The sequence below is a fragment of the Pseudoliparis swirei genome, chromosome 18, assembly GCF_029220125.1.
Source record: "Pseudoliparis swirei isolate HS2019 ecotype Mariana Trench chromosome 18, NWPU_hadal_v1, whole genome shotgun sequence".
Classification (NCBI taxonomy): Eukaryota; Metazoa; Chordata; class Actinopteri; order Perciformes; family Liparidae; genus Pseudoliparis; species Pseudoliparis swirei.
In genome coordinates, this window is record NC_079405.1 from 25,879,444 (window position 1) to 25,901,969 (window position 22,526).

Sequence of the window (22,526 nt, forward strand, 5' to 3'; positions counted from 1 at the left end):
CCCTGACTGTAACTACCCAGGATCCCCTCCTCGTCCTCCTCCTCCTCCACCCTTCTCACCCCCTCCTCACCCAGACTCACCCCAGCCCCCCCCCCTCCTCCCCCGCCTCCCTCTACACCCCCCAACTAAAGCTCTCTCTCCAGGCAATTGCCACTGGAGTGGAAAGTATTCCAGAGCACAATGCCGATGCTCTCAATGGGTGCTTTAGCATGCCACCAGTGCGCTGTCACCAGCAGATGGGGAGCTAATTAGAAGCCATTAAAGGGCTTTGATAGTGTGTGTGGGAACCAGGCGGAGGGAGATGGCCACAGGGGTGTAAAGGAGGGGTGAGCTCCGGGTCCGGTGAATGCACACACAAACACATAAACGCCGCCCGAGAGAGAGAGAGAGAGAGAGAGAGAGAGACAGAGAGATAGAGAGAGCCCAAGCTGTCCCTGCGAGTTCTCCCGGGCCAAGGACGCCGAGCAGAGGACACCTGTGGGCCTTCAAGGATCTCTGCGAGGCTTCGCCGCACACCAACTATCGGAAGGAGATAGTGTTCCCGTAACTTGCCCCTGGCTCTCAGGGGAGGGCATCTCTCCACCCACCCAGTCTGCTGCTGCTGCTGCACACAGAGGAAAAACACCCGGCAGGCGGCGAGGCTCCAGCCGGTCTGATGACACATCTCTGAACCAGGACTCCCACAGGAAGTGACTCCCGACCGACGGTCCTCAGTCATTACAGAGGCCGGGCTGCCCGGGGAGGTGCCAGGCCGCGGCGGGACACGCCAGGAATCCGGGCACAAACGTACACAAACGCACACACACCCACAGAAGCCGCGACACACACACACACACACACACACACACACACACAGTATACAGAAACCCTCACATGTTAAGCAGAGACCTGCTCCACCTGTACCTGAAGAGTCCTAAATGTCCACCGGTCACTCAACAAGAAGAGTGACATTGTGGTGTGGCAAACGTTTTGTGTGTGTGTGTGTGTGTGTGTGTTATTGTATCCGACACAGCGATCCCCCCTCCCAGTCCCATGTGAGCCTCTCTCCACACACCTGCACACAGGTGTGATCATTATCAAGCAAACAGGAAGCGCGTGACAGGGAACTGGAAACTAATCCCACAGCTGCGGGGAGATGGCCATGTGTGTGTGTGTGTGTGTGTGTGTGTGTGCAGGTGAGTTCAAATGTGTGAAAACTTTTCTCTTCATCAGTGCATCCTAATAATCACGCTGAAGTAGAATCCCCCCCCCCCCCCCCCCGTCCCGTGTAAGGAGACATTTATTCTCCTCGACCATGTTGTGCTCTCTGGTCACTTTCATGTTCCAGGAAGTCGTAAGCGCACAACTTATTGTCCCCGCAGCAATAATAATAGCAGCAAAAGTGTGAAAGCATTGCTGGAATGTCCTTATTTCCTCTGAGTGAATTCCTGCACCGACTTCCTGTATAGTGTGTGTGTGTGTGTGTGTGTGTGTGTGTGTGCTTTTCGTACATCTATTTGCTGTGGCGATATAGAACAAGAGGGCGTTCCAGTGAATACGTTTCCTCTCCACCAAATGAAAACAATTTATCCTGGAAAAAAAAGAAAAAGGGCTTGTGTGCTGGAAACAAATATAGCACAATGTCCTGAACAAAAAGAGAGAGAGACACGTGTTGCCTTTCTGCTGTTTTAATGGACGCAGGACTGTTTGCAACAACACTGTCACACACAGTAGCCCGTCACCGCCATGACACGCCGAGCGGTAATCGGCTCGCATGTAACGAGTCCTCTGGGACGTGAGATCTGGGGAGCTGGGAGAGGGCACTGCCATTCTGTCAGTTAAAATCAGGAGCTAATATGTTTCACTTTTCTCTCTCTCTCCTCCCACCCTCCCCTTCTCCTCCTCCTCCTTTGCCTCTTCCCCCTTGTCTTCCCTCTCCCCTTCTCGCCTTGATGTGCTGTAAACAGGCTAAAAAGGGCCCAGCTGTGTGGAGTTATTGTTGGTGTCAGTAGGAAGTGCTGATAGCTTTTGCAGCTGAACAAAAGCTGGATGAGGGGAGTGGAGGGGCGCTCCAGACACTGTGGCTCCAGCCTAGATTCTCTCCCACAATCCCTGCACCGCACTCCCATTGTTCTACCCCCCCCCACCCTCTCTCTCTCTCTCCGCCCTGTCAGCTGCGACCTAGGACAGAGGGCAAAAAAAAAAAAAAAAAGGAGAGAAGGAAAAAAAGAAAAAAAAGTTTCTTACAAAGTTTTTTTACAGGCTTCTGCGACAGCGAGGAAGAAACGAGCCCGGCGGTAGTTAACTCGGTTACAAGACAGCGAAGCGATGCTGGCGTTATCTCGGGTCTGCTGCAACATCTGTGCCGGTATAAAAAAAGAGGCCCTTTAAATGGCATTTATGTTTGAATGTGAAGAGAACAAGCTGTTTTTAATTCCTTCAATATGGTAATTTTTTTTTTACGTGATGGAAAACTGCAGCGAGGCAGTCTGTTCCATAGAATATTAATACACTCTGAACAAAAAACACATGCATGTATTATCTATGATGTGTCACTGATCCTGGTCAAATGCAATACGTAGCCTATAAACTCGACATATGCCATTATGCAGTGGTGGAATGTTAGTCATTCACTCAAGTAATGGGCTTAGTTACCATCTTGAGGTTCATAAACTTTACTTTATTATTTCTATTTTATGTTACTTTATAGCTTCATAGCATTTCATGGGGCAAATACAGTTTTTTAACTTTTTTATTTTCACAATTTAAATTATTGGTAATTTTAAATATTCTGATGTGATGCATTGTTATCGATTAAACTCGCCGACAGTGTACACAATATGAATAATATATTGTACATTAGTCTGCAGCGACGTTTAAAGTACAGATACTAGTATTTTAATAAATAGTCATTAATAATATGTCACTGTCAGGGACCATATAGTCTTACTTAAAGAGGGCTGACACTTTCACCCTTTTAGCACATGTTGCTATAACATGGAAAAAATTTACTGGAACAAGTTTTGGAATGATAGCAACTTACTATTATTTTATTATTTTATTTTAGCATTTTTACATTTACTTGAGTACGAGATCCTAATACAAATCCACTTATTAGCTGTTATACAGGAATATATATATATATATATATATATATATATATATAAATAATTGAAGTCAGTAAATGAAGTAATATAAATGGGATTTGCATTTAATCAGTTTGTTGTCCTAATGAAATAGAAATTAAAAAAATCTTTAAATAACCTAAATTAATTGGATGCACTACAGTCCATCACTATTTGACACACCACGTGATCGACAAACATTTTTGAACTATTAAACTGCGAATAAGTCAAATTTGTTTTAAAAAAATGGATAAAATAAACTATTTTAACGTAACCACATGGGGCAAACAAACAGTAGTCCGATGGGACGATGTGGTGGAATGCAACAATTATGTGTAAAGAAAAAGAAAAGTGCGGCAACAACATCCCCCCCCCCCCCCTCTGACAGCCTTGGCTCTGCAGGTGCGCGGGGCGGTAATCTCACCCCGCTGCTTTAAAGTGATAAATGAACCACAAAAGCTCCGGAGCCGGTTTGTTCTCATGGGCTCCGGCGCGCCACGCAGGTGAATGGGGAAGGCAGCGCGGAGAGCGGAGCCCTCTTGTTTGACGTCTCCATGGAGACCGCCCGAGCGGCGCCAGGCTGACAGGCGTCAAGGCTCGGATGAATGGGTGACGTCACCGCGCTGGCGCCTGCCAGTCTGCTCTGGGCTTGTTTGGACAATCTGGGGGGAAGATTTTTGGGAACAGAGCGATGCGATCTGAGTGTGCACACAAGGCTGAGCACACACCGCGGAAACATGTGAAGGAATCTCGCGGAGCGGCGGCTCTCACACTGGGCTTCCTTCAGCGCGCCGCGGCGCGGGGAGAGGACAGTCTGTCCCGCGGGGAGAGGACATAAAGGGGGGCTTTGAGTTTGACCCACAAAAAAAAAAAAAAAAGTAGCTTGAGATGTTGGGTAGAAGAAGTGGTGTGGGAATGAGTGCGCAGCAACAAAAAAAACAATCTGTCCTCAAATAAATTGAATAAAATGCTAATCCCTTCAGCGACTGCATTCCACAGTTATTCCCACACACACACACACAAACACACACAAGGGGGGGGGGGGGCACACACACAAACTTCATCATCCTGAACTAATTAAAGTTAACAAAAACTTGAATCTCCCCTCCCCCAGATTTGTTTGGCCGACTCTTATTCTGTACTGTACTATTGTGTCATCCACATCTGCAGCAATTGTTAAAAGAGGCAAATCTGGGGCACGGTGGTAGCCTAATTATCATGAACCATTCATCCCATTCATCCCGGCCCATCCCACACACATTCCCACAGTGCATTACCCAGGCATTCACCAAGCCCTTGACTGTCCCCGGGCTATCTCCACCTGCAGAGTCCCCAAGCCACGGACAGCTGGATTCCCACATATTACCCATAAAAGACACACATTTGTTTCCATTTGTAACGCCATCCCTCAAACAGATTGTAAATCCCGATAACCAGGCGAGAGCTGCCATTGGCTGAGAGTGCTGCTGTGGACCGACCCCATCAATACCAACGCTGCCGTCTCATTGGCTCGCTGTCTTCAAACGGCAACAGACCTGGCACGCCCCCGAACCCCTGCTCCGCTATAAAGACGAGGAGGTTGGCCCATGTGGATGTTGCAAACTGTCAACATAAACTTGCCGAGATCTCTTACGAGGAGGAGAAGCCTCATTGCTACAACTACTTTATTACAATCCCTCGTCATCTTTGGAAACTACACTTTCTACACGAATCATGAAGGTTGTCGGATCTACCTGCGCCCTGAAGAGCAAGGTCGGCGGCGAGGACATGGTCCGCTGTCTGTCCGAGCAGAGCTTGAGCATCGCCAAGTGCAAGATTCCGCTGCTGGACGAGCAGATGAGCGCTTTCCTTCACGACATGAACAGCTGCTACAGCAAGTTGAAGGAGCTCGTGCCCACGCTGCCCACCAACAAGAAGGCCAGCAAAGTGGAGATCCTGCAGCACGTCATCGACTACATCTGGGACCTGCAGGTCGAGCTCGACGAGCCCGAGAAGAGTCGCCATCACTCCGCCGGAAGCATCACCCGCACGCCGCTGACCACCCTGAACGCAGAGATCGCTAGCATCGCAGTGGAGGTAAATATCTCTTCATATACTGCGGAATAAACCCCTTCAGATGGGGTTCAGTGTCACGGAGCTGCCTCTAGCCGTAGCGTGTGTGTTTTTTAAATCAGCTTACGCGTGCGTAAAAATGCCAAAACCGTGCGTAAATGTTTTTTTTACGCACCGGTTTGCTTCACATCCATGCAAAACAGATGTACTAATCAACCACCGTATTCCTTCCCCCCCCCTCTGCAGAATGGATGCTCGGACGACAGGATTATGTGCCGCTAAGAGCTCGTGGAGCATCGCGCCATCACCCCATAGCGAGCACCGTGAAGAACGAACAAGGCTATCTGATGTGACTTCTCGAGCACATCTATTAAAAAATAAACCTTGAACTGTGTAGGGACGTTTCAAACTCCCAATGCTAGACAAATGACGTTGTGTCGACATCCTCCAGCGGCGAGGATCTCTGTCACTCAAGGCTCTCGATTCATCAGAGGGCCCTGAGAGGAGAAGAAGAAGACCAGCGGAGTCCAGATAGAGAGACTGGGTTAGCCGGGTGGACCAAGACGTGTTCAATGCAACCAGCATCGCTCGTTGCTTGTAGAGTTACTAAAGAAAGCTAATGATTCTGTTACGCTCTTTGTATCTTGTGTAAAATCATATAGAGATGTTCAACATTTTGTGAAAGAAAGAAGTAAAATTTCTCAGATTCCTGAGCGACAAAACTGTATTGTATATTACAATGCCACAGTATGTGAAGATATTGTTTTCTTACAATGTACCTTATTTGTGTTTTTATTAAAACAAGACAATTATTTTTGAACAAAAAACTCATCTGTGTCATAGTGAATATATATGTGTGTGTGTGTGTGTGTGTGTGTGTTAGATAAAGATGATATTAGGTGGTGTAATACAACAAAAACTAGGAGATTCTAAGTTTTGATTTCTTGTTAAATGCTAGAGAAGCAAAGTTGTGAAACACGACACTGGTGGTTATTATGGGATGTTATAGCCTGATTGTTAATAGCAGGTCGACTCGTATTCATCTGAGTTGCTTATCTTGATGCTGACTTGAGTTCTGGGGTGGGGGGAGTGCGAAGTGGTTGTCAATAAAAAAGAAAAGAAAAAGGGTGCTCCAGCCAGAAGAAGCTGTTAAATCTTCCAGGTAACATGAAACGAAAGCTAGGAGGTCACCAAAATGGCTCATAGCCAGTTAAATTGGTAATTTGCCTCTCTGTGGGTCATTACCGTATCACATTACAGGAGGAAGTCTCGTGTTAAATCCTCAAGTCGAAAGATCTTGACAAATTGAGGCAGTTAAAAAAATTTGTAATTTAGGAATTCAATTAAAAATAAATAAATAATCGCAGTTTTTGTTCCTATCCCAAGAGGATGTGAGATTACATAATGATTTAATCATTGGAAATAAAGTAAATTAAAAAAAGATAACGGTGGATTATCAGGCAAAATGAGATTTAAAAAAAAGTTAGTTTCACTCCATAAAACATCCATTAAATATTTAAAAAAAATGGTGTTTCGATATGTAATCGTGTAAATCAGCAGAACCCGGCACCGCGGGGGTTAAAATGGCTTTTTGGCTTTTGGCGATTGGTCGTAAGATTTATTCCGTCTCCCCTCCTGGTGCAATGTTTTTCCCATTTCCCTGCGGTGCGATGCGCACAGCTGCAGCCCCGGCGTGGCCAGTGTGTGATTGTGTTTGTGTGATAGCTTTGTGCCAAGGGCAGGGGAGGGCGGCGGGGCCCAGACTGAGCGGCGCCTCGGCACACCTGGGGAAGTTCAGGTTAAATAGCTCCACATTCCTCAACACACAGCTGATTGAAACATTAACAAACAGTAATCCACGGGCCAGGCCGCAGATGGGCCGGGAACCACGCCAACACTTAGAGAGAGGAGGAGGAGGAGGAGGAAGAGGAGGAGGAGGAGGGGGGCTCTCGGGTAGAGATTCCCACAGTACAGTCGTATATGTTCTAAATGTGCTATTAATATATGTATTTATATACTTATTTGTTTCCTCCTCCCTTTTCTGTTTTTTTTCTTTTTCTTTATATATTTATAAACATACAAGGCTTGAGCCGTTTGAGAACTGTCCATAAGTCGTTGAACATAAATATTTAGCTTAAATAATACCAAAAAGTAATTTCTAATCACACATAATGATCTACAAATCCTCTTTTTACGTCATCTGTCTGAGTTGTGGAGTGAAAATTAAGAAGAGCTGCTCACCATAAAACTCCACGTGGTCCGGCAGTTGGATGCATGAAGGATGGGGTCTTGTCTTCGCTTGTTTACTTAATTATCATTATTACTATTATTTTTTTATTTTATTATTTTTATTAATCCCTCCGTCGATCTAAATGAATCAAACCTCGTGTCTCTTCCTGCAGCAGCTCCCTTGTGGGCAGCGCCCTCTTGCGGTCGCAACGTGAATCGCACCACTCCAGCCCCGGTGAGCGGACAGCAGCGCCCCCTTGTGTTGACAGCGCGGTGGAAAAGATGCGTTCACGTGGCGTTGGTACTTCATGTACGCCGACATTAACATATTAGTTTTGTTTGTGTGACAACTATATTACAATTATATTCAACACACATCGTCACCTAAAATAATTATAATTCATTGGCATCAATTGAGCCTCACAGTGTTTTACTTATTACTCAAATACTGTTTGGAAGTATATATAATTTACTTGGTTGAAATGTCTTTATTTATCCGACCTACTGGTTTCTTTTTAGATGATGGTTCTACATAATAAAAATATTTAAAAAGCTTCCAATTAATATTTCAGATGGGTTGTTAGCAGTATCACTTAGTTTATTCTTCTTTAAAACTCCATAAATCATGTTGATGTACCGCGACCTCTATGAGGCCTGACCTTATAACTCCATCTTAAGCAGCTAAAAATGCTACCGATGATTAATATGAATAATCCAGTAACGTCTTAAGCAGTCACAGGGGCCCCTTTTCTGCAGATTGAATACTTATTCCACTATTTGCTGCGAATAATTATGTGCGTTCACTTTTGAAAACAGGGCTTACTTCTAATGGAGTATTTTATTTAGTTTGTACATCTCTATACCACAAGTATTAATATTCGGTTCCATCGCAGTGTGTTTGTAGGTTATTGCATCACAGCAAGCTGATATTTATTGTTTCGGGTAAACTGCAGCCAAGAATCAGAAGACAATCGGAGAAGCGGAGTCAAGGGTGTTTAAATAGAAATTTGTATTTACATCAATATCAACAACAGACACAAACTGTAATATACATCCTGCAAAATGACAACTTATTTTACCTCAAAACAAAACCAAATGATCTCTTGCCTCCGTTTTTTTTTTACTTCATTGAAACTCTACAAAGTTCTTTTTCTTTTCTTGAAGTAACAAAAAGCTGGACAGAAAAGACGCTTCCTGGTAGAAGAGATTTTGATACGTCTTGAACTTGTTTTCTTCTTGAAGTAACAAAACGCTGGACAGAAAAGACACTTCCTGACAGAAGAGATTTTGATCTGTCTTGAACGTGGATTTCATTCCATCGTTATTTCTGGTTCACAGCAAAAAACACACTGCGTTTTCATTTTTATTTGTTTCAGTCTAGATGTAAAAACATTCTGCCGTAGGGTTGAGTTCCCAGTGTCCCCCCCCCCCCCCCCCTGTGGAACGACTCCGTGCTCCTTACGCTTGCCGTACAAAACCCCACCAAATGCTTTAAAAAGATCTGTGACATGTACCCATTTACCGTCGGACTAATATCATTACAAATGTACACCGGGAAACTATATAGGAGATGTGGAAAAATATCTTTGGATTGCGCATGTTGGAAAAAAAAGAAAGAAAAAAGGTAGATTCAGAGAGTTGAGAAGAACAGTCAAAAAAGAAAATACTGTGAATAAAAAATACGCTCAGCAGACACTGAGAGGGGGGGGGGGGTACTGGGGGCTTGTTGGTACGCCGATGACTTCCTGTTCCCGTCGTCGACGTCACCGCGGACGGAAACCTCCCGGAGAGCCCGACGAAGACCACGCCGCCTCACGTCCAGACGGAACTCACTTCCGCCACCAAACCTGAAAGCTGAGAAGCTTCGACTCGTCACAAGTCAAAAGTGCCTCGCTACAACATGGAATACATGACAGTTTTTTAAAAAAAAGAGGAAAACTTGGAAAAATACAACATTCAGAAAATGACACGCGAGGGAAAGGAAACCCCCGAAACGCGCCTGCAACATTTGCAAGAAGAATTTTTTTTTTTTTTTAAAAGAAGAAAAATAAAAACTCAACATTGACCTATGGGACAAAAAAATACAACCAGGTCTCATACTTTGTGCAATAATGGGCCTTTAAAAAGCATGTTTGATATATTTTGTAGAATATTTACAATTCATATTCACAGAGGACACGTCGAGACATCTTAATACTGCAGTACCATTTGTTTGCTTAGAACAGGCGTCGTGGCGCCCGGTTACAGAAAGCATAGAGGCGAGAGTTATTGCTCCGATCTGCATAACGTTAGTTAACTGTGCTTATAGCTTCCGATGACTTCAAGAATGAGACGCGTCCCAAAAAAGAAGAAGAAGGGAAATAAAAGAAGAAACAAAAGAAACCCATCGTTGAGAAGGCATTGAATCTCTAGTAAGGCTGTAATGATGAAGAAATATTGCATCCATCTTTTTTTTTGTTCTACACAGAAGCTTCCAGGTAAAGTGCAGCCACAGCTGGTTGTACCATAGTCCCGTTCTGCAGGTTTGTTCACGCTGACCCACAGACGCTGATATTGTGTGTTTGTGCATCACCTTCACCGGGTTACGGTACGTGAGCCCGCTTCCTCCAGGATGAGCCGTGCGTTGTGCAGAGTCTCCGAGCGTCACGTCTTATGCTGGAGGACCCTACTGTGTGTGTGTGTGTGTGTGTGTAGGTCCAGCTCTTCTGATTGGCTCAGACCACTCTGCCACAGTTGAAAGGCTCCAGATGCTGTCATCAGCGACAGGTCTTCAGCAATACTTCTGCAGAGAGGAAACACAGTGAGATGTGCAAACTCTCCCCAGGGGTTGAAAAAACATGGAATTTCCCTTTTCCGTGCCCATAATATCTCAAATGCGTTTTTAAAAAACCATCAGCCGGCCTTCACGTCAGGCCACTTAACTCCTGCGACTGTGTGTTGCCTACCTGATCGGGTCCCTTTGGCATTCTGCCCATTCCCATGGGGTTCATGCCCGTCTGGCCCTGCCTCTGGCCCGGCATCTGACCCGCGACGGGCGCCCCGCTGACTGGCCCGGGCCCCCCCATGGAGTTGTTCATCATCATGGGTCCAAACTGACCCTGGTTGCCGTGCTGGGGAAACTGTTGCTGGGGGTATGTGCTGGAAAAGAGTGTATCGTCACACAAGGAAGGTGTTTTTTTTTAGCATTGTGCTAAAACGGTCATGCTTAAATTATACGTGACTAAATAATCTGGTTTCATACTTGCTGCGTGGCATGCCGCCCTGTGGCATGCCGCCCTGTGGCATGCCGCCCTGTGGCCATCCTTTCATGTCTCCTGACTGGTACATCGGCCCTCCCTGGGGATTGCCCTGCATCCCTGGCATGATGGCGGTCTGTGGAGGCCCCCCCATTCGTCCTTGCATCATGTTTGCTGGGGGGCTGCTACCTGGAGCTATGAAGGATGGGTCCCCCTGCTGGTTCACCCCTGCTACAACAACAACAACAACAACAACAACAAGAGAACAGAGAGTCACGGGTGTGAAACTTGAACATCGAGGAGGAAGTGACACACGGCGCCGTCTCAGTCCTCTCACCGTAGTTGAATCCCGGCTGGCTGGGCTGGTTCATGGGGGCGCCGCCGATGGCGCCTTCCATGCCTCCTGGTGCGGTGGCACTTGGGGGCGGGCTGAAGCCTCTCGCTGCCCCCTGCCCTTGCACCTGCCCTTGCACCTGCCCTTGCCCTTGCTGCTGTTGCATCAGCATCATCATCCGCTGCCTTCTCATCTGCATGGTCATCATCTCCCTGCTGCGCTGAGCCATCATCTGGGCGTTCAGGAAACCAGGCTGCGGACAAAACGTCGAGATTTGGACCGCAATCCTACGACAGGCGACCTGGCTGACATCGTTAAAAAGAGGCAAATGCACACGACAGATGTGAGGAAGTGCTGATCACATACCTGACCACCCATGTTTGCAGGCTGCATGCCAGCTTGCATTCCAGCCTGCATTCCAGCCTGCATGCCAGCCTGCATGCCAGCCTGCATGCCAGCCTGCATGCCAGCTTGAATGCCAGGCTGCATGCCAGCTTGAATGCCAGGCTGCATGCTAGGCTGCAATCCAGCCTGCATTCCAGCCTGCATGCCAGCTTGAATGCCGGGCTGCATGCCGGGCTGCATGCCGGGCTGCATGCCTGAATGCATTGCAGGGTTTCCTCCGGGGGCGTGTTCCATCTTCACGCCTTGTCGAGTCTGGTTCATAAACTGCCAGGTGAGACGAGATGAAGAGTTAAATATGCCAGTTTGAAATAATTCATTCAAGACACCAGCTGACGGACTCCATCTTCGACGTGACAGCTGTCTGGGTCTGAGGGGTCACCTGTTGCCCTTGCAGCCGCTGCTGCAGCTGCAGTCGGAGAGGCTTGGTGGCGGTCATCATGCGAGGTTGCATCATGTTGGCGCGGGGGTTGCCCATGCCCCCCATGCCAGGGAAGCTCCCCGTCTGGCCCACCGGACTCATCATGGGGTTGAAGCCTCCGGGAGACGGGCCCTGCATCGCGTTGCCACCATAACCCGGCTGCATGGCCCGAGAGGAGGGCCCCGGGTTGTACATGGGTTTTTGGTCCATGCCCAAGGAGGAGTCCGTCCCCGGGAAAGGTTCTGATGGTGGGCACCGCCCCGCGCCTCGATCCGGGCCCTGCGGGTGGCCTTCGGGTCGATGGTTCTAGGAGACAGAGAAGCTGAATGTCACGCCAGTAAACTTTTACTGCAATAGCCAAAACAAAGCTGGATGAAAGTAGCTACATAATTAAACTAAAACATCTAGAACTTAAAACACTTTGACTGTAAACTAACATAAAGTTGTGGATTAGGACCCCCACATACAAATCACATCAAACCCAGTTGTCTCATTAGACCAACAGGGAGCTCAATATTCAGCTTCAACTCAATGTACACGTACAAATCAGCAGTAACCCGTTTCTTTTGTGTCGTATCATCTAAATCGACAACTATGCATACACAAAGCGCATTGCATTTATTAATTCATATTTTACAATAAAATTCCTTCTACACTTTCTGCTTTATTCCTTTCCTTCAATTACTGTTAGAAGAACTGCAGTAAATGTGGGCGGATAATATGTCACTATCTCCTCGACAAAATGATGATATACATTCCGTCTACTGCAGTGAGTGCCATACCTGGCCTACTATTTCAGGGATGCCGAGGGCCCGGTCTATCTCCTGCAGCGCGATGACATCAGTGGTATTGAGCAGAGAGTCCAGCTGGTCCAGAAGTGCTCGTTCGTCACTCGGGCCCTCGCTGTTGACCCGGGGCCCCAGCAGCTCCTCCAGGGGGTGCCCGAACTGGTCCCTAACGTGACACATGGAAGGAGACGGAAAATGAGACTTCAAATCACAAACACCATCACCACCAATTTCTGGGTTTAGTTTAGGGAAAACCATAATCTAAGGGATGGCGTGGGTGTTGTATGAGGTACACCCATCATGGGGTTGACGCCTCCAGGAGACTGGGCCACCAGAACTGGGTGAAATGCCCACAGGTGAGGCCTCCCAGGGGGACCCAGGTTATACTTGGGTGTTTGGTCCATGTCTAAAGAATATGTAGATCTTCTCTGGAGGCGTGTATCCATAGTGACTGTATTACCAGTGGCTTTAGTGGGTCATCACCTACCTATGGATACGTACCCCATTCAACCCCACTTCAAAACATCCAAACGATCCCTTGAAAGACTAAGATGGCACACATTCAGAGGGTCAGCGTTGGGACCAGTGTGGAAGGTGTACCTCTTTGTGGTGGTCTTTGGCCGGTCCAGTCCCATCGCGGAGTCTGGCCAGGACGGGGACTGAGGTGGGTGCCCGTGTCCACCAAACGGACTCATGCCCGCATTGGCTTCACTGGAACCTGCAGAGATAACAAAGGGTTGCGTGTGAATGTAGAGTGGATACAATGAATACATTCCCAGAAGATGATCGCAATTCAGACGGTTACATTACTCGTGGCACACCCCGCATGAGACCTACCCATATCCATGAGCTGCTGCTGCAGCATAGACCTGGTTTTCCCGGGTACACTGGTGGACCTGTTGATCATGGGTCCTCCCATTGGACCGGCGCGACCCATGCCAGGGTGTCCCGGTCCGGCCACGGGGCTGCCGCCGGACCGCGGCATCCCCCAGTCCCCTGGCGCCGACATGGGAGGCCGCTGAGGCATTCCCGTTCCTCTGCCCACACCTCCTGATCAACACAAACAAAAGTGTTTACAGCCGCGAGCTTCTCTACGTTCGAGTACAGCCAGGCTTGCGAAGAAATAAGTGTTTAAGTTACTCGTTGGGTTGCCCCGTGGCGGACACGCGCCCATGCCCCCGGGAAAGCCGTTGGGAACGGGCCCAGGTGGAATCGCAGCGTCCATCTTCTCTTGTTTGACCAACGTGGGACAGGGGACGTTCCGTCTCCCGGCCAGCCCTCCTCCCACCGGTCCCTCTCCACCGATGGGCTTGGCATCCACGGACAAGGCTCTCTGATAGGCGATGCGCTGGGCTGGAGGCAAGGGGCCTCGCTCCCCATCTGAAACACACACACACACACACCCTCGAACATTTAGCTTCTCAGACCGAAGACAAGGCCTCATCGACCCTGCTGCACCTCATGCAAGACTTGACACAACGCGTGTCCGTCATGGCTGATATGCATACACCCGTTAGACTGACTTACCGTGTAAACTGTCGGGCATATTTCCCGGTTTGTTGCCCCCTTCCTTCCCCGCTCTGGGGTCTGGTTCCGGGTAGAAGCCAGGGTTGTTCTTCGGGACCCCCAGGATGGTCTCCAGGGTTTCCGCCTGAACCACCGAGACACAATGATCAGACGATGTTCTGGTGGGCATTTCAAATATACGGCTCACACGCGTTTATTCTCAAGCTTTACCTCATCCGACGGCTCCAACTTGACCTTCCCATCCATGCAGTGGGGGTCAGAGCTGGTGACCCCTGTACCCTGAGCTCCTCTCCCCTCCAGCTCCTCCTGCTTTGGCTTGATATCAACACCTTCCTTAGAGTCGTCCTTATTGAGGAGGTAGTGGAGGAGGGCGTGGGGCTTCTCCTTCTTCGGGCTGTGCTGCTCCTGCTTCGAGTCGGATCCCCTGACCCCTCCGGCGGCTGGGGGCCCGGGCTCCGGCGCCCCCGAGTCCAGGCGGCTCTTCCCGGTGGCCTCGGCTGTGATGCGAGCCACCTCGTCGGGAGTGTTGCCGTTCTGCAGAAGCTTGTGGAGGATCTTGTGCTTCTCCTGCAGCGACTGGCTCGTTAAATGTCCGGCGGCGCCCGAGGACGACACGGCCCCCGTAGAGGAGGACACCCCCGTGGAGGAGGGGCTGGTGACCCCGGCGGTTCCGTCTTTAGCCTCGGGCGTGGGGCCGGGCCCGGAGCCCTGTGCGTGGTTAGACGGCACCAGCTCGTCTGTCGGGGAGATGAGGAGCTGCATCAGCTTCTTGTGGGACTTGGCGTCTGGGACCCGTCTGTTCGATTCGCCCCCGGCGGGCCCCGCCTCTCTGCCGGCCTGCCTGTCCGGCTTGTGAGGAGGGCTCTCGCTGGTCGGGGTGTTTGGATTCTGCTGAGACTGCTGCTCTCCTCCGGCTCCCAGGGAGCCGCCTGGACACTTGGAGTCGGAGTAGGCCGGGAGGCTTGGCTTACAGGGCCCCCCGGCTGCATGGTTGGTGGAGTTGATGCTCGGGGAGCTGTCGGGCTTGTGGGGGGGAGGAGAGGTGAGCGGGGAGGGCATCGGATTGCCCACTCCCTCACTAATGGCTTGGAGGGCGTTCAAGGAGCTGCTGGAGAAGGTGGTCCCGCCTCCAGCGTTGCCAGGGTGACCGGAGCTCATGGTGGAGTTCATACCTGCGAGAGACGCAAACGGACACACGTCATATCACAACGTCGCAACACGAGTGTTACAAACAATTTGTTATTTTCTACGGAGCTGATAGTTTGGTTCATACCTCCGGGAGAGAAGGGGCTCGCACCCATCTTGGGGCTCCCTCGGACTCTGGGTGAACCCATGACGTTGTGTGTGGGGCCATTCATGCCTGGACTGGCCGGGGGGGGGCTGGTCATTCCCATCCCGTACGCTCCAACTCCAGGTCCACCTCCACCTCCATGGAACTGACCCATCTGCTGATGTTGGTGCTGCTGATGCTGCTGCTGTTGTTGTTGTTGTTGTTTCTGCATGCCATGGTGACCCATCTGATTCATGGGCCCCATCTGGTTCATCGAGGAGCTCATTGGATGCATGGAACTCATTTGACCCATGTTGTTCATCTGATGCATGGAGTTCATTTGATTCATCTGGCTCATGGGGTTCATGCGGTTGCCCCCGGTGTACGGAGGCGCTCCTCTTTGGGGCATGTTGCCCTGCTCGGCCACGCCGTAGCCCTTGTTCATGCCCCCTCCTGGGCCCATGTTCGTCGGCTGGTTGGGGTTGCTCACACCTATGTTCTGAGGCCTCTTCCCTCCAGCCTGGTTTCCACGGTAACTATTCTGCTCTCTACAAAAACAACAACAAAAGAGAACAGAGCAAAGTTTAAGCACATGCAAAGTAACGACACAATCGTCCAATTTAGGAGAAATCATTCCTGCGACTCGCAGTCGCACCTTTGCAGCAAGTGTGTGGAGAGGAAAGAGTGCGGCTCATTGGTGCTGGGATTTCTGCAGAGGTCGCTTCTGGTCTGGGCGGTGACCGGGGTGCCATCGCACAGGGAGAAGCGGTAGAGCGGCGTCTCCGCGTGGCCTTTGTGGAAAGCTGGAGCATAACAACAACAACAACAACAAAAGTAGAATTAGAAACTCACAAAAAAGACGCTTATAATCCGCTGTCCCAGGTTGTGGCAGGGACTTCCAAACAGTTGGCCAAGCTTGCCGCTCTGCGAGCGCTGGGCATCGTCAGACACGCGGGTTTGTTCCCACGCAACACTGTACAAGCTGTTGCGCAACTTATAGTCGCTAATATTGGTAAAAAAATCAAACTGCCATGTGGCCTCCAGTGACTGCCGTCCGAAAGACATTCACGTGAAGCTCACTGAATAAACTCGGCGATTACAGTTTGGCAAAGTGGATCAGAGGCTGCCGTCTAGTCAGAAGAGGAAGAAGAAAGAAAAGCGTGAAACAAAACTCCAAACCAGAGACTGGTACAGTACAACTGGACTACATTTTAAGTTTATAGATTTAAAATATTGGAGTTTCTTCCAGCCACCCCATGAAATCAACTGCGATTCAAATCCGTCGTACAAATCCGGTAACGTTTCCTGTTGCGCTAGAGATGACTCATTAATGCTTTGAGCCTCTTCTTCATCGAGCAAGGGCCGCGTCCCACACACCAAACGCCTGAACGAGGCGACTTGTGTTCCGGTACATTCCTTGCATGCTTTTGTCTGTGCGGCCTTTCTCGACAATGCTCAAACCTGCCCACCTGATCACAGGTATATATTAATATTAAGACTACATCAAGAAAACAAATGTACAAATCATTGACGCAAACAATATAAACAAAATGTACTTACATAAAACAAGATCATAATTCATGTTTTGCCCTTACAAATTTGATTTTAAATTACAAATAGTAACATAATTACATGTACTAACCTTAAAATGGTAAATTCATATCATTTGTGACATAAAAAAAGAATATAAAAAAACATGCTGTCCCTTCGCCAATCTTCTTTCCACACGCAGGAGTGCGGAAATAAAGACACCTGCTAAGGTAGCAAATACTAGCGCCTTTTGTGGAGGCGAAAATGGAGGTTAAATGGCAGGGAGGTTGAGCGCCGCGTACCGTCTTGGTAGTGCCGCTTGTAGGACCACGGCTGTCCCTCACTCCGATGGAGGAACATCTGCATGCAGCGCCTCACCAGGTCCTCCCAGCCTGGACGCATGGTGGTGCTCAGAGAGGTTTCCTGCTCAATTCCAATCAGCTTACCTGCGACAGAAGATGCACCATTGGGATTACACAAAGGGATGACGGCTCGTGAACTTTAGATGCAGTGTGTGTGTGTGTGTGTGCCGAACGGGAATTAAGAATCTACGGTGAAAGGTCACATTGAGGAATTTGAATCTTTGTGTCGATTTCTTTTTTTCTTAAAGGCATAAAAACATTTCCCAATGGGAGGGTCACACGTAGACACAATGAATACACGGTGGGAATGTACTTGCATTAATTAGATACAGCACAGTGGAAACTTACCAGACAGTTCATGGCGCGTGCTAAACCTCTCTGTCCGCTCTACTGCAATGATGCGTCGCGCCACGCAGATCATACACGACTGCAAGTCTAAAAAGCAAAGAGACAACGCAACGTTCGACTGTGCCGGGGGGGACAAACTGGACGTGGAACACCGTGTGCACATGGCCTTATTTGCAACGTTTGAGCACACGTTGACCAATAAATGCGGCCAGCCGAGACAATCGGACTTTTTACCTTCTCCCTCCTCGATTATGGCCCGGGGCTGAGTGAGGGCAAAACACTGCATGGTCTCATAGCGCCGGCCCTCCGGCCTCTCTTCTGACAAGCCGTGACCGAAGTTCACCAGCATTCGACAGTTGAAGGTGTGGCTCTTCTGCCGCGGTGCCTCTCCGCCCCACGATGCTCCATTTGGTGCTGTGAAGAGGAAATGGGCAACAAGGGAACATAAGTTCAAACGGTCACAGTGTGAGTGTGTGTGTGTGTGTGTGTCAGAGAGATGGACCGTGGTCGAGCGTACACCTCAGTGAGTGTGATCTTGACCCTTCGCACTTAAACCCACGGCTCACCGTTAGTCTTGGGTAGGTTCTTGTGGAAGTCCTCCCTGTCCTCGTCGTGGATGATGTTGTACACGCTGGTGTTGATCAGCTCTTCCTGCTTGTACTGCAGGTACTGCGTCACGTTGTCCGACACGAATACAATGCTGCCCTCTCGGTTAACCACAAACAGAAAGCCGTCCAATGCCTGGAGACAGCAGGGCCACACGGGAAAAAAAATGGAGAGTTGAATTTAAGACAAAGTAGAAACGAAAATAGCATAAAATGTACCATATTTGGTTTCTGTTTGCCCTTCTATCAACCAGCCGAGACATTTCTACCAACTGCAAGTGAGCAATGACCGGGAAGCACTGGTGCAGCATAAGGAAGGGCAGCTAATAAGCGTGGTTGACCACAGCGATTGTCCCCAAGCTGACCTGTAGGAGCAGTGGTCCCAGATGGTCCTTGTCGATGACTCCTTGACCAGTGGAAGACACGTCCGCCTTCTGGACATCGTCATCGCTGCAAGAGCTCTTTCCTGAGGACGGATGAAGCACATCACACTCCGGATGAAGACGGATTGTCACTTTACAAAAAGCTTTCTCTGTCTTTGGATTGTTTTATGCGGTATTTCATCTGTGCACATGACCTCCGCTGTGTAAAAGATGTGTTTTTTATTTTTCTTGAACATGCTGTTGGTCAGAATGTGACGTCCAGTTAGCTGTGGGAGCCGATTCCCTAATGCTAGGAAAATAAAAAAGACAAATAATATCTGTGCCCGGCCAGCAGGTGGCAGCACGAGTCACAGATGAATGACTCGCATGCCTTTCTATTTTTAAAATCAGCATGTGTCGGAGGCTTTGTTAGATACCACTCCATATAGCGGCACCATCTGTGGCGCGAGACACGGAGCAAGACGACAAGAAATATATATGACGCTGGATTTAATATAATAATTTCTACTTAAACTAGCAGTTTGATCAAGCAGTAAAGCAGTGATTGACATAAGAAAGGAGACGCAGGGGGTGACTGATGGCAAAGAGCAAAGATGTGTAGTAAGGGGGAGGAAAAAGGTGTGTTCAAAAAGACAAGACAGAAGAAAAAAAACAGAGGCCCTCCATCATTCCCATCCTGTAACTATGGCAACCTAGCTGCATAATACAGCAGTAGCCAGCTGTGACTCTGGGTAGATTCCAATAGGATTGCTTTCTTTCTCTTTCTTAGCCACTTAACCTCACAGATCTTACTCTCAAACCGAGCTGCAACAGCTGTCGCGGTAACCAATCATGTCAAATCTGCAAAAACAATTGGAAAATTAGCGAGCGGGTCGGAGCAGATAAAGAGGTCTGATTTCTGAGTCATTTATCTCCCGGAGAGAAGCTCAGTCTGGCTCTCACAGATACACGGGCCACTGACAGCCTTGAGCCGCGACCACCAAGGACTGGTTTCCATTACTGGTGTTCGTTTACCCCCCCCAGCAATACAAACAGCCAAAGTGGCTGTCAGGCTGGCCATGAACCAAACACGCCACTACATCACTGGCATCGTCTGTCCTGCAGCAGGGCGCCTCACCAGAGCCCAAGTCACCCTCCCCCGAACGAAAAGACACAAATGCGACCAGAGCAATAATAGTAATGACAATAAGATGAATAATTATAATAAAATGTTGCTTTGTTCTCGGCCGGGGGTGTGGGGGCTGGGGGTTGGGGGAGGGGCGGTACCTTGCTCTTTGATCTGTCTGATCTGCCTCACGGTCTCCTTGAGGATGGCACATTTGTCCGGCTTGACGTTGAAGCTGTCGATGTTGGAGAGGTTCGCCGAGATGAGCTCGGCCAGCTCCTCGATGTACTTGCTCTCCTGTTCCCTCCGACGCTTGTCACACCTGCCCGGGGCACCGAGGGGATTAGACATGTTGCTATGACGACCTCACCTCCCCGTGGCGTGGCGTGGCGCCCCCCGCCTTGGGTTCAGATGCTTTGCGAGCAGCATGTGAACCAGGGCGGGGGGGGGGGGAGCACTTGTTGACATCCACACCAAAAACGTCAGCGGACTAAGTGGACTGCGATATGATCGACGCTCGACAGGAAGCACTCACCCTACGCTCGGCGTGTCGCAGGTGGACAGTTTACGCTTGCGGTCGGCGCACAGCGGCTCCAACAAGTTGTCTCCGACGCTACTCATCTTCAGCGCATATCAGCACCTGAAAGCACAAAGCTGCACATCACATATACATGTCAACACACACACACGCATGTACAGACACACGCATGTACAGACACACGCGCGGTGCAACATATTCGGAGGCATCGAACCGAGAGACGCTCGTGCGTTTGAGCTGCAATCTGATCGAATGATGAGTTGTGGATTGGAAATTGGCCTCAGCCGTCAATCTTTTTGCAACGTTCACGCCAAATACACGCACACCACGAAAGCGTATGTCAAGTTATGTAGATGGGGGGGGGGAATAAATAAACAATAAATCAACAAAATCCTCTGTTGAGGTTATAAGTGAAGTGATTCTTCCAGGGGGGGGTGGGGTGGGGGGGAGAAGAGTAGATTGTGGATTCACACAGATTTATGAGGGGAGACGATCCAGTTAGCGGAGCAGCCTCGGTTCCCTGCTTAGTGCTCGATGGGAGTGAAATCTCATCTGTTCCACTGCGAGGAGCGTCTGATGATGCAGTGATGTGCAGCCTCGGGGGAGACGGGTCATCCTGCGTTCAGCCGGCCTGCCCGCTGTTACTACACCCCTCTACGAGCGGCGGCGGCACACGTACACACGAGGTGCACACAAACCATTCTGCAGTGTGCGTGTGGAGGCTCGTCGCGGCACATTCTGTGTGCGGAGCTACTGTCCCACATATCCAGCAGCCGGCCTCTTTGTCTCACTGCTTGGGACACCACTGGAAAGGTGGGTGGGGGAGGGTGGAGGGGGATAATAAATACACATTGCTCGGGCTTGTGGAGCCCGGAGACAATCCGGGCGAGGCTTCCACATAGCATTTCAGGGTCTAGTAAAAAAAAAATTACAAAAAAATTAACGCCTCTTCCGCATTCTCCATACTAGTCTACATCCGTTCTTTCTTGCAATAGCTTTTAACTGCCCCCCCCCCCCCCCCCTCCCTGCTTTCCCCTCCCCTCCCACGGGTGGAGCGGCGCTTGGCTGTGGACCCTGCCCTTGTTTTCTTGCTCTGGCATTGCCCCGCGTCTGACCCCCTCAAGAGTTCACCTGAGCGGAAAGCCTCTAGGTCATTGCTCCTTCCTATCTCCACCCAGGAACGCGCACACAGAAAAGCTGCAGCGCGTGGCCGCACAACCAGATTGTTCTGCTATAACCCTCTCTCTCTCTCTCTCCTCGCCTCTGCTGCACACACACACACATGCACAAATGCTCTTAAAAAAACACACACAAGAGTGAGCTCATTCCACAGTGGAAAACTATAAAACGGATGGAAGCCATTATGCAACTTCTGCTCCTGCAACTGCAGGCTGGGACCCGCCGCCCGCCGCTCCGACAGGCGGAGCGAGCGAGAGTCTGCCATAACTCTACTCTGCGTTGCCTGCGTCTCGTCTTCCTTTCAGCGCCCATCCTAAATCTGACCCGTCCCGCTCCGGCTGTAACTCTCACTGCCTTTCGCCCTTTCCCCTTCTCCCTTCCTTCCTTCGTGGTTTCTGTCCTACGGCTCACCTCTGCAGCAGAGCAGAGAGATGACATCAGCCCTCAGTCAGCCTCACATCCTGAAACGGACAAACGGGGGGGGGGGGGCTTTCTGAGAACGGGCGACGCACAGTGGTGCGGTTTCTACTTCGGCCGTGGGAAAACAATGTTCGAAATCTTCTTCGTCTTTTTGCGACGTGCAGCTTCACAGAAGCAGCGGCGCTCTCATTGGATTTGAAAATGCACGGCACACTGCCCCTTTTTTATTTTTGTATTTCCGAAACAGAGCGTCTCATTAGTTCACCCCGCGTTGACATTTTCCGCACTTTCTTAAAAACTTTGGCCCGACGGAAAACCCGGAGAACTGACAGGCGCGGCGACTTCCACAGCGGAGCGAGAGATTGAGCGGCAGCCCCCCGAAGGCCACGGCCGAGTCTCACCGGGCCTGGCGGCGTGCCGCTGACCCGAATCGCCTCCGTTTGACGATGTGAAACCTGCACGGGGCGACGAGACGACGGGCGCTGCACAAGCCGTCGGGCAGCTGCCGACGCGAGGGAACACGACAGCTCATAGTTAAAAATAAAATGGTCTGAACAAGATTGTCCACATGGGGTGTGTGTGTGTGTGTGTGTGTCTCTACATCTCCCCATTCAAGGTCTAGTGCCGCTTCATCCTCTCCTGAATGTCTGGCCATCTCAACATGTCTCTATAACGGCACCACGCCCTGTGAAA

General features: G+C 49.7%; 2 protein-coding genes across 4 annotated transcripts in view; one reads left to right on the forward strand and one right to left on the reverse strand.

The window, feature by feature from the left end:
- The first annotated feature begins 4,699 nt into the window (after positions 1-4,699).
- id1 (inhibitor of DNA binding 1, HLH protein) lies at positions 4,700-5,987 on the forward strand. Its single transcript, XM_056437458.1, has 2 exons — positions 4,700-5,180; positions 5,403-5,987. Exons 1-2 carry the CDS (start codon positions 4,818-4,820, stop codon positions 5,436-5,438), a joined length of 399 nt encoding a protein of 132 aa, XP_056293433.1. The 5' UTR covers positions 4,700-4,817; the 3' UTR covers positions 5,439-5,987.
- Positions 5,988-8,376: 2,389 nt separating this feature from the next.
- Positions 8,377-22,526, reverse strand: part of LOC130208202 (nuclear receptor coactivator 3-like) — a 28,522-nt gene continuing 14,372 nt past the window's right edge. Inside the window, exons 2-22 of one of the 3 annotated variants that reach the window (XM_056437200.1) lie at positions 20,232-20,336; positions 19,858-20,018; positions 18,574-18,674; positions 18,170-18,344; positions 17,838-18,017; positions 17,604-17,690; positions 17,196-17,339; positions 16,019-16,166; positions 15,367-15,911; positions 14,304-15,265; positions 14,094-14,217; positions 13,707-13,946; positions 13,404-13,616; positions 13,167-13,284; positions 12,561-12,732; positions 11,740-12,084; positions 11,322-11,624; positions 10,959-11,208; positions 10,627-10,852; positions 10,331-10,523; positions 8,377-10,167 (exon numbers count right to left, since the gene is read on the reverse strand). In XM_056437200.1, coding sequence (XP_056293175.1) covers positions 10,156-10,167; positions 10,331-10,523; positions 10,627-10,852; positions 10,959-11,208; positions 11,322-11,624; positions 11,740-12,084; positions 12,561-12,732; positions 13,167-13,284; positions 13,404-13,616; positions 13,707-13,946; positions 14,094-14,217; positions 14,304-15,265; positions 15,367-15,911; positions 16,019-16,166; positions 17,196-17,339; positions 17,604-17,690; positions 17,838-18,017; positions 18,170-18,344; positions 18,574-18,674; positions 19,858-20,018; positions 20,232-20,317 — 4,785 coding nt within the window. In that variant the 5' untranslated portion in view covers positions 20,318-20,336 and the 3' untranslated portion in view covers positions 8,377-10,155. Of the gene's footprint in view, positions 10,168-10,330; positions 10,524-10,626; positions 10,853-10,958; positions 11,209-11,321; positions 11,625-11,739; positions 12,085-12,560; positions 12,733-13,166; positions 13,285-13,403; positions 13,617-13,706; positions 13,947-14,093; positions 14,218-14,303; positions 15,266-15,366; positions 15,912-16,018; positions 16,167-17,195; positions 17,340-17,603; positions 18,018-18,169; positions 18,345-18,573; positions 18,675-19,857; positions 20,019-20,231; positions 20,337-22,526 lie in introns of all 3 variants that reach the window. The other 2 variants (XM_056437199.1, XM_056437198.1) reach the window with 2 other exon arrangements.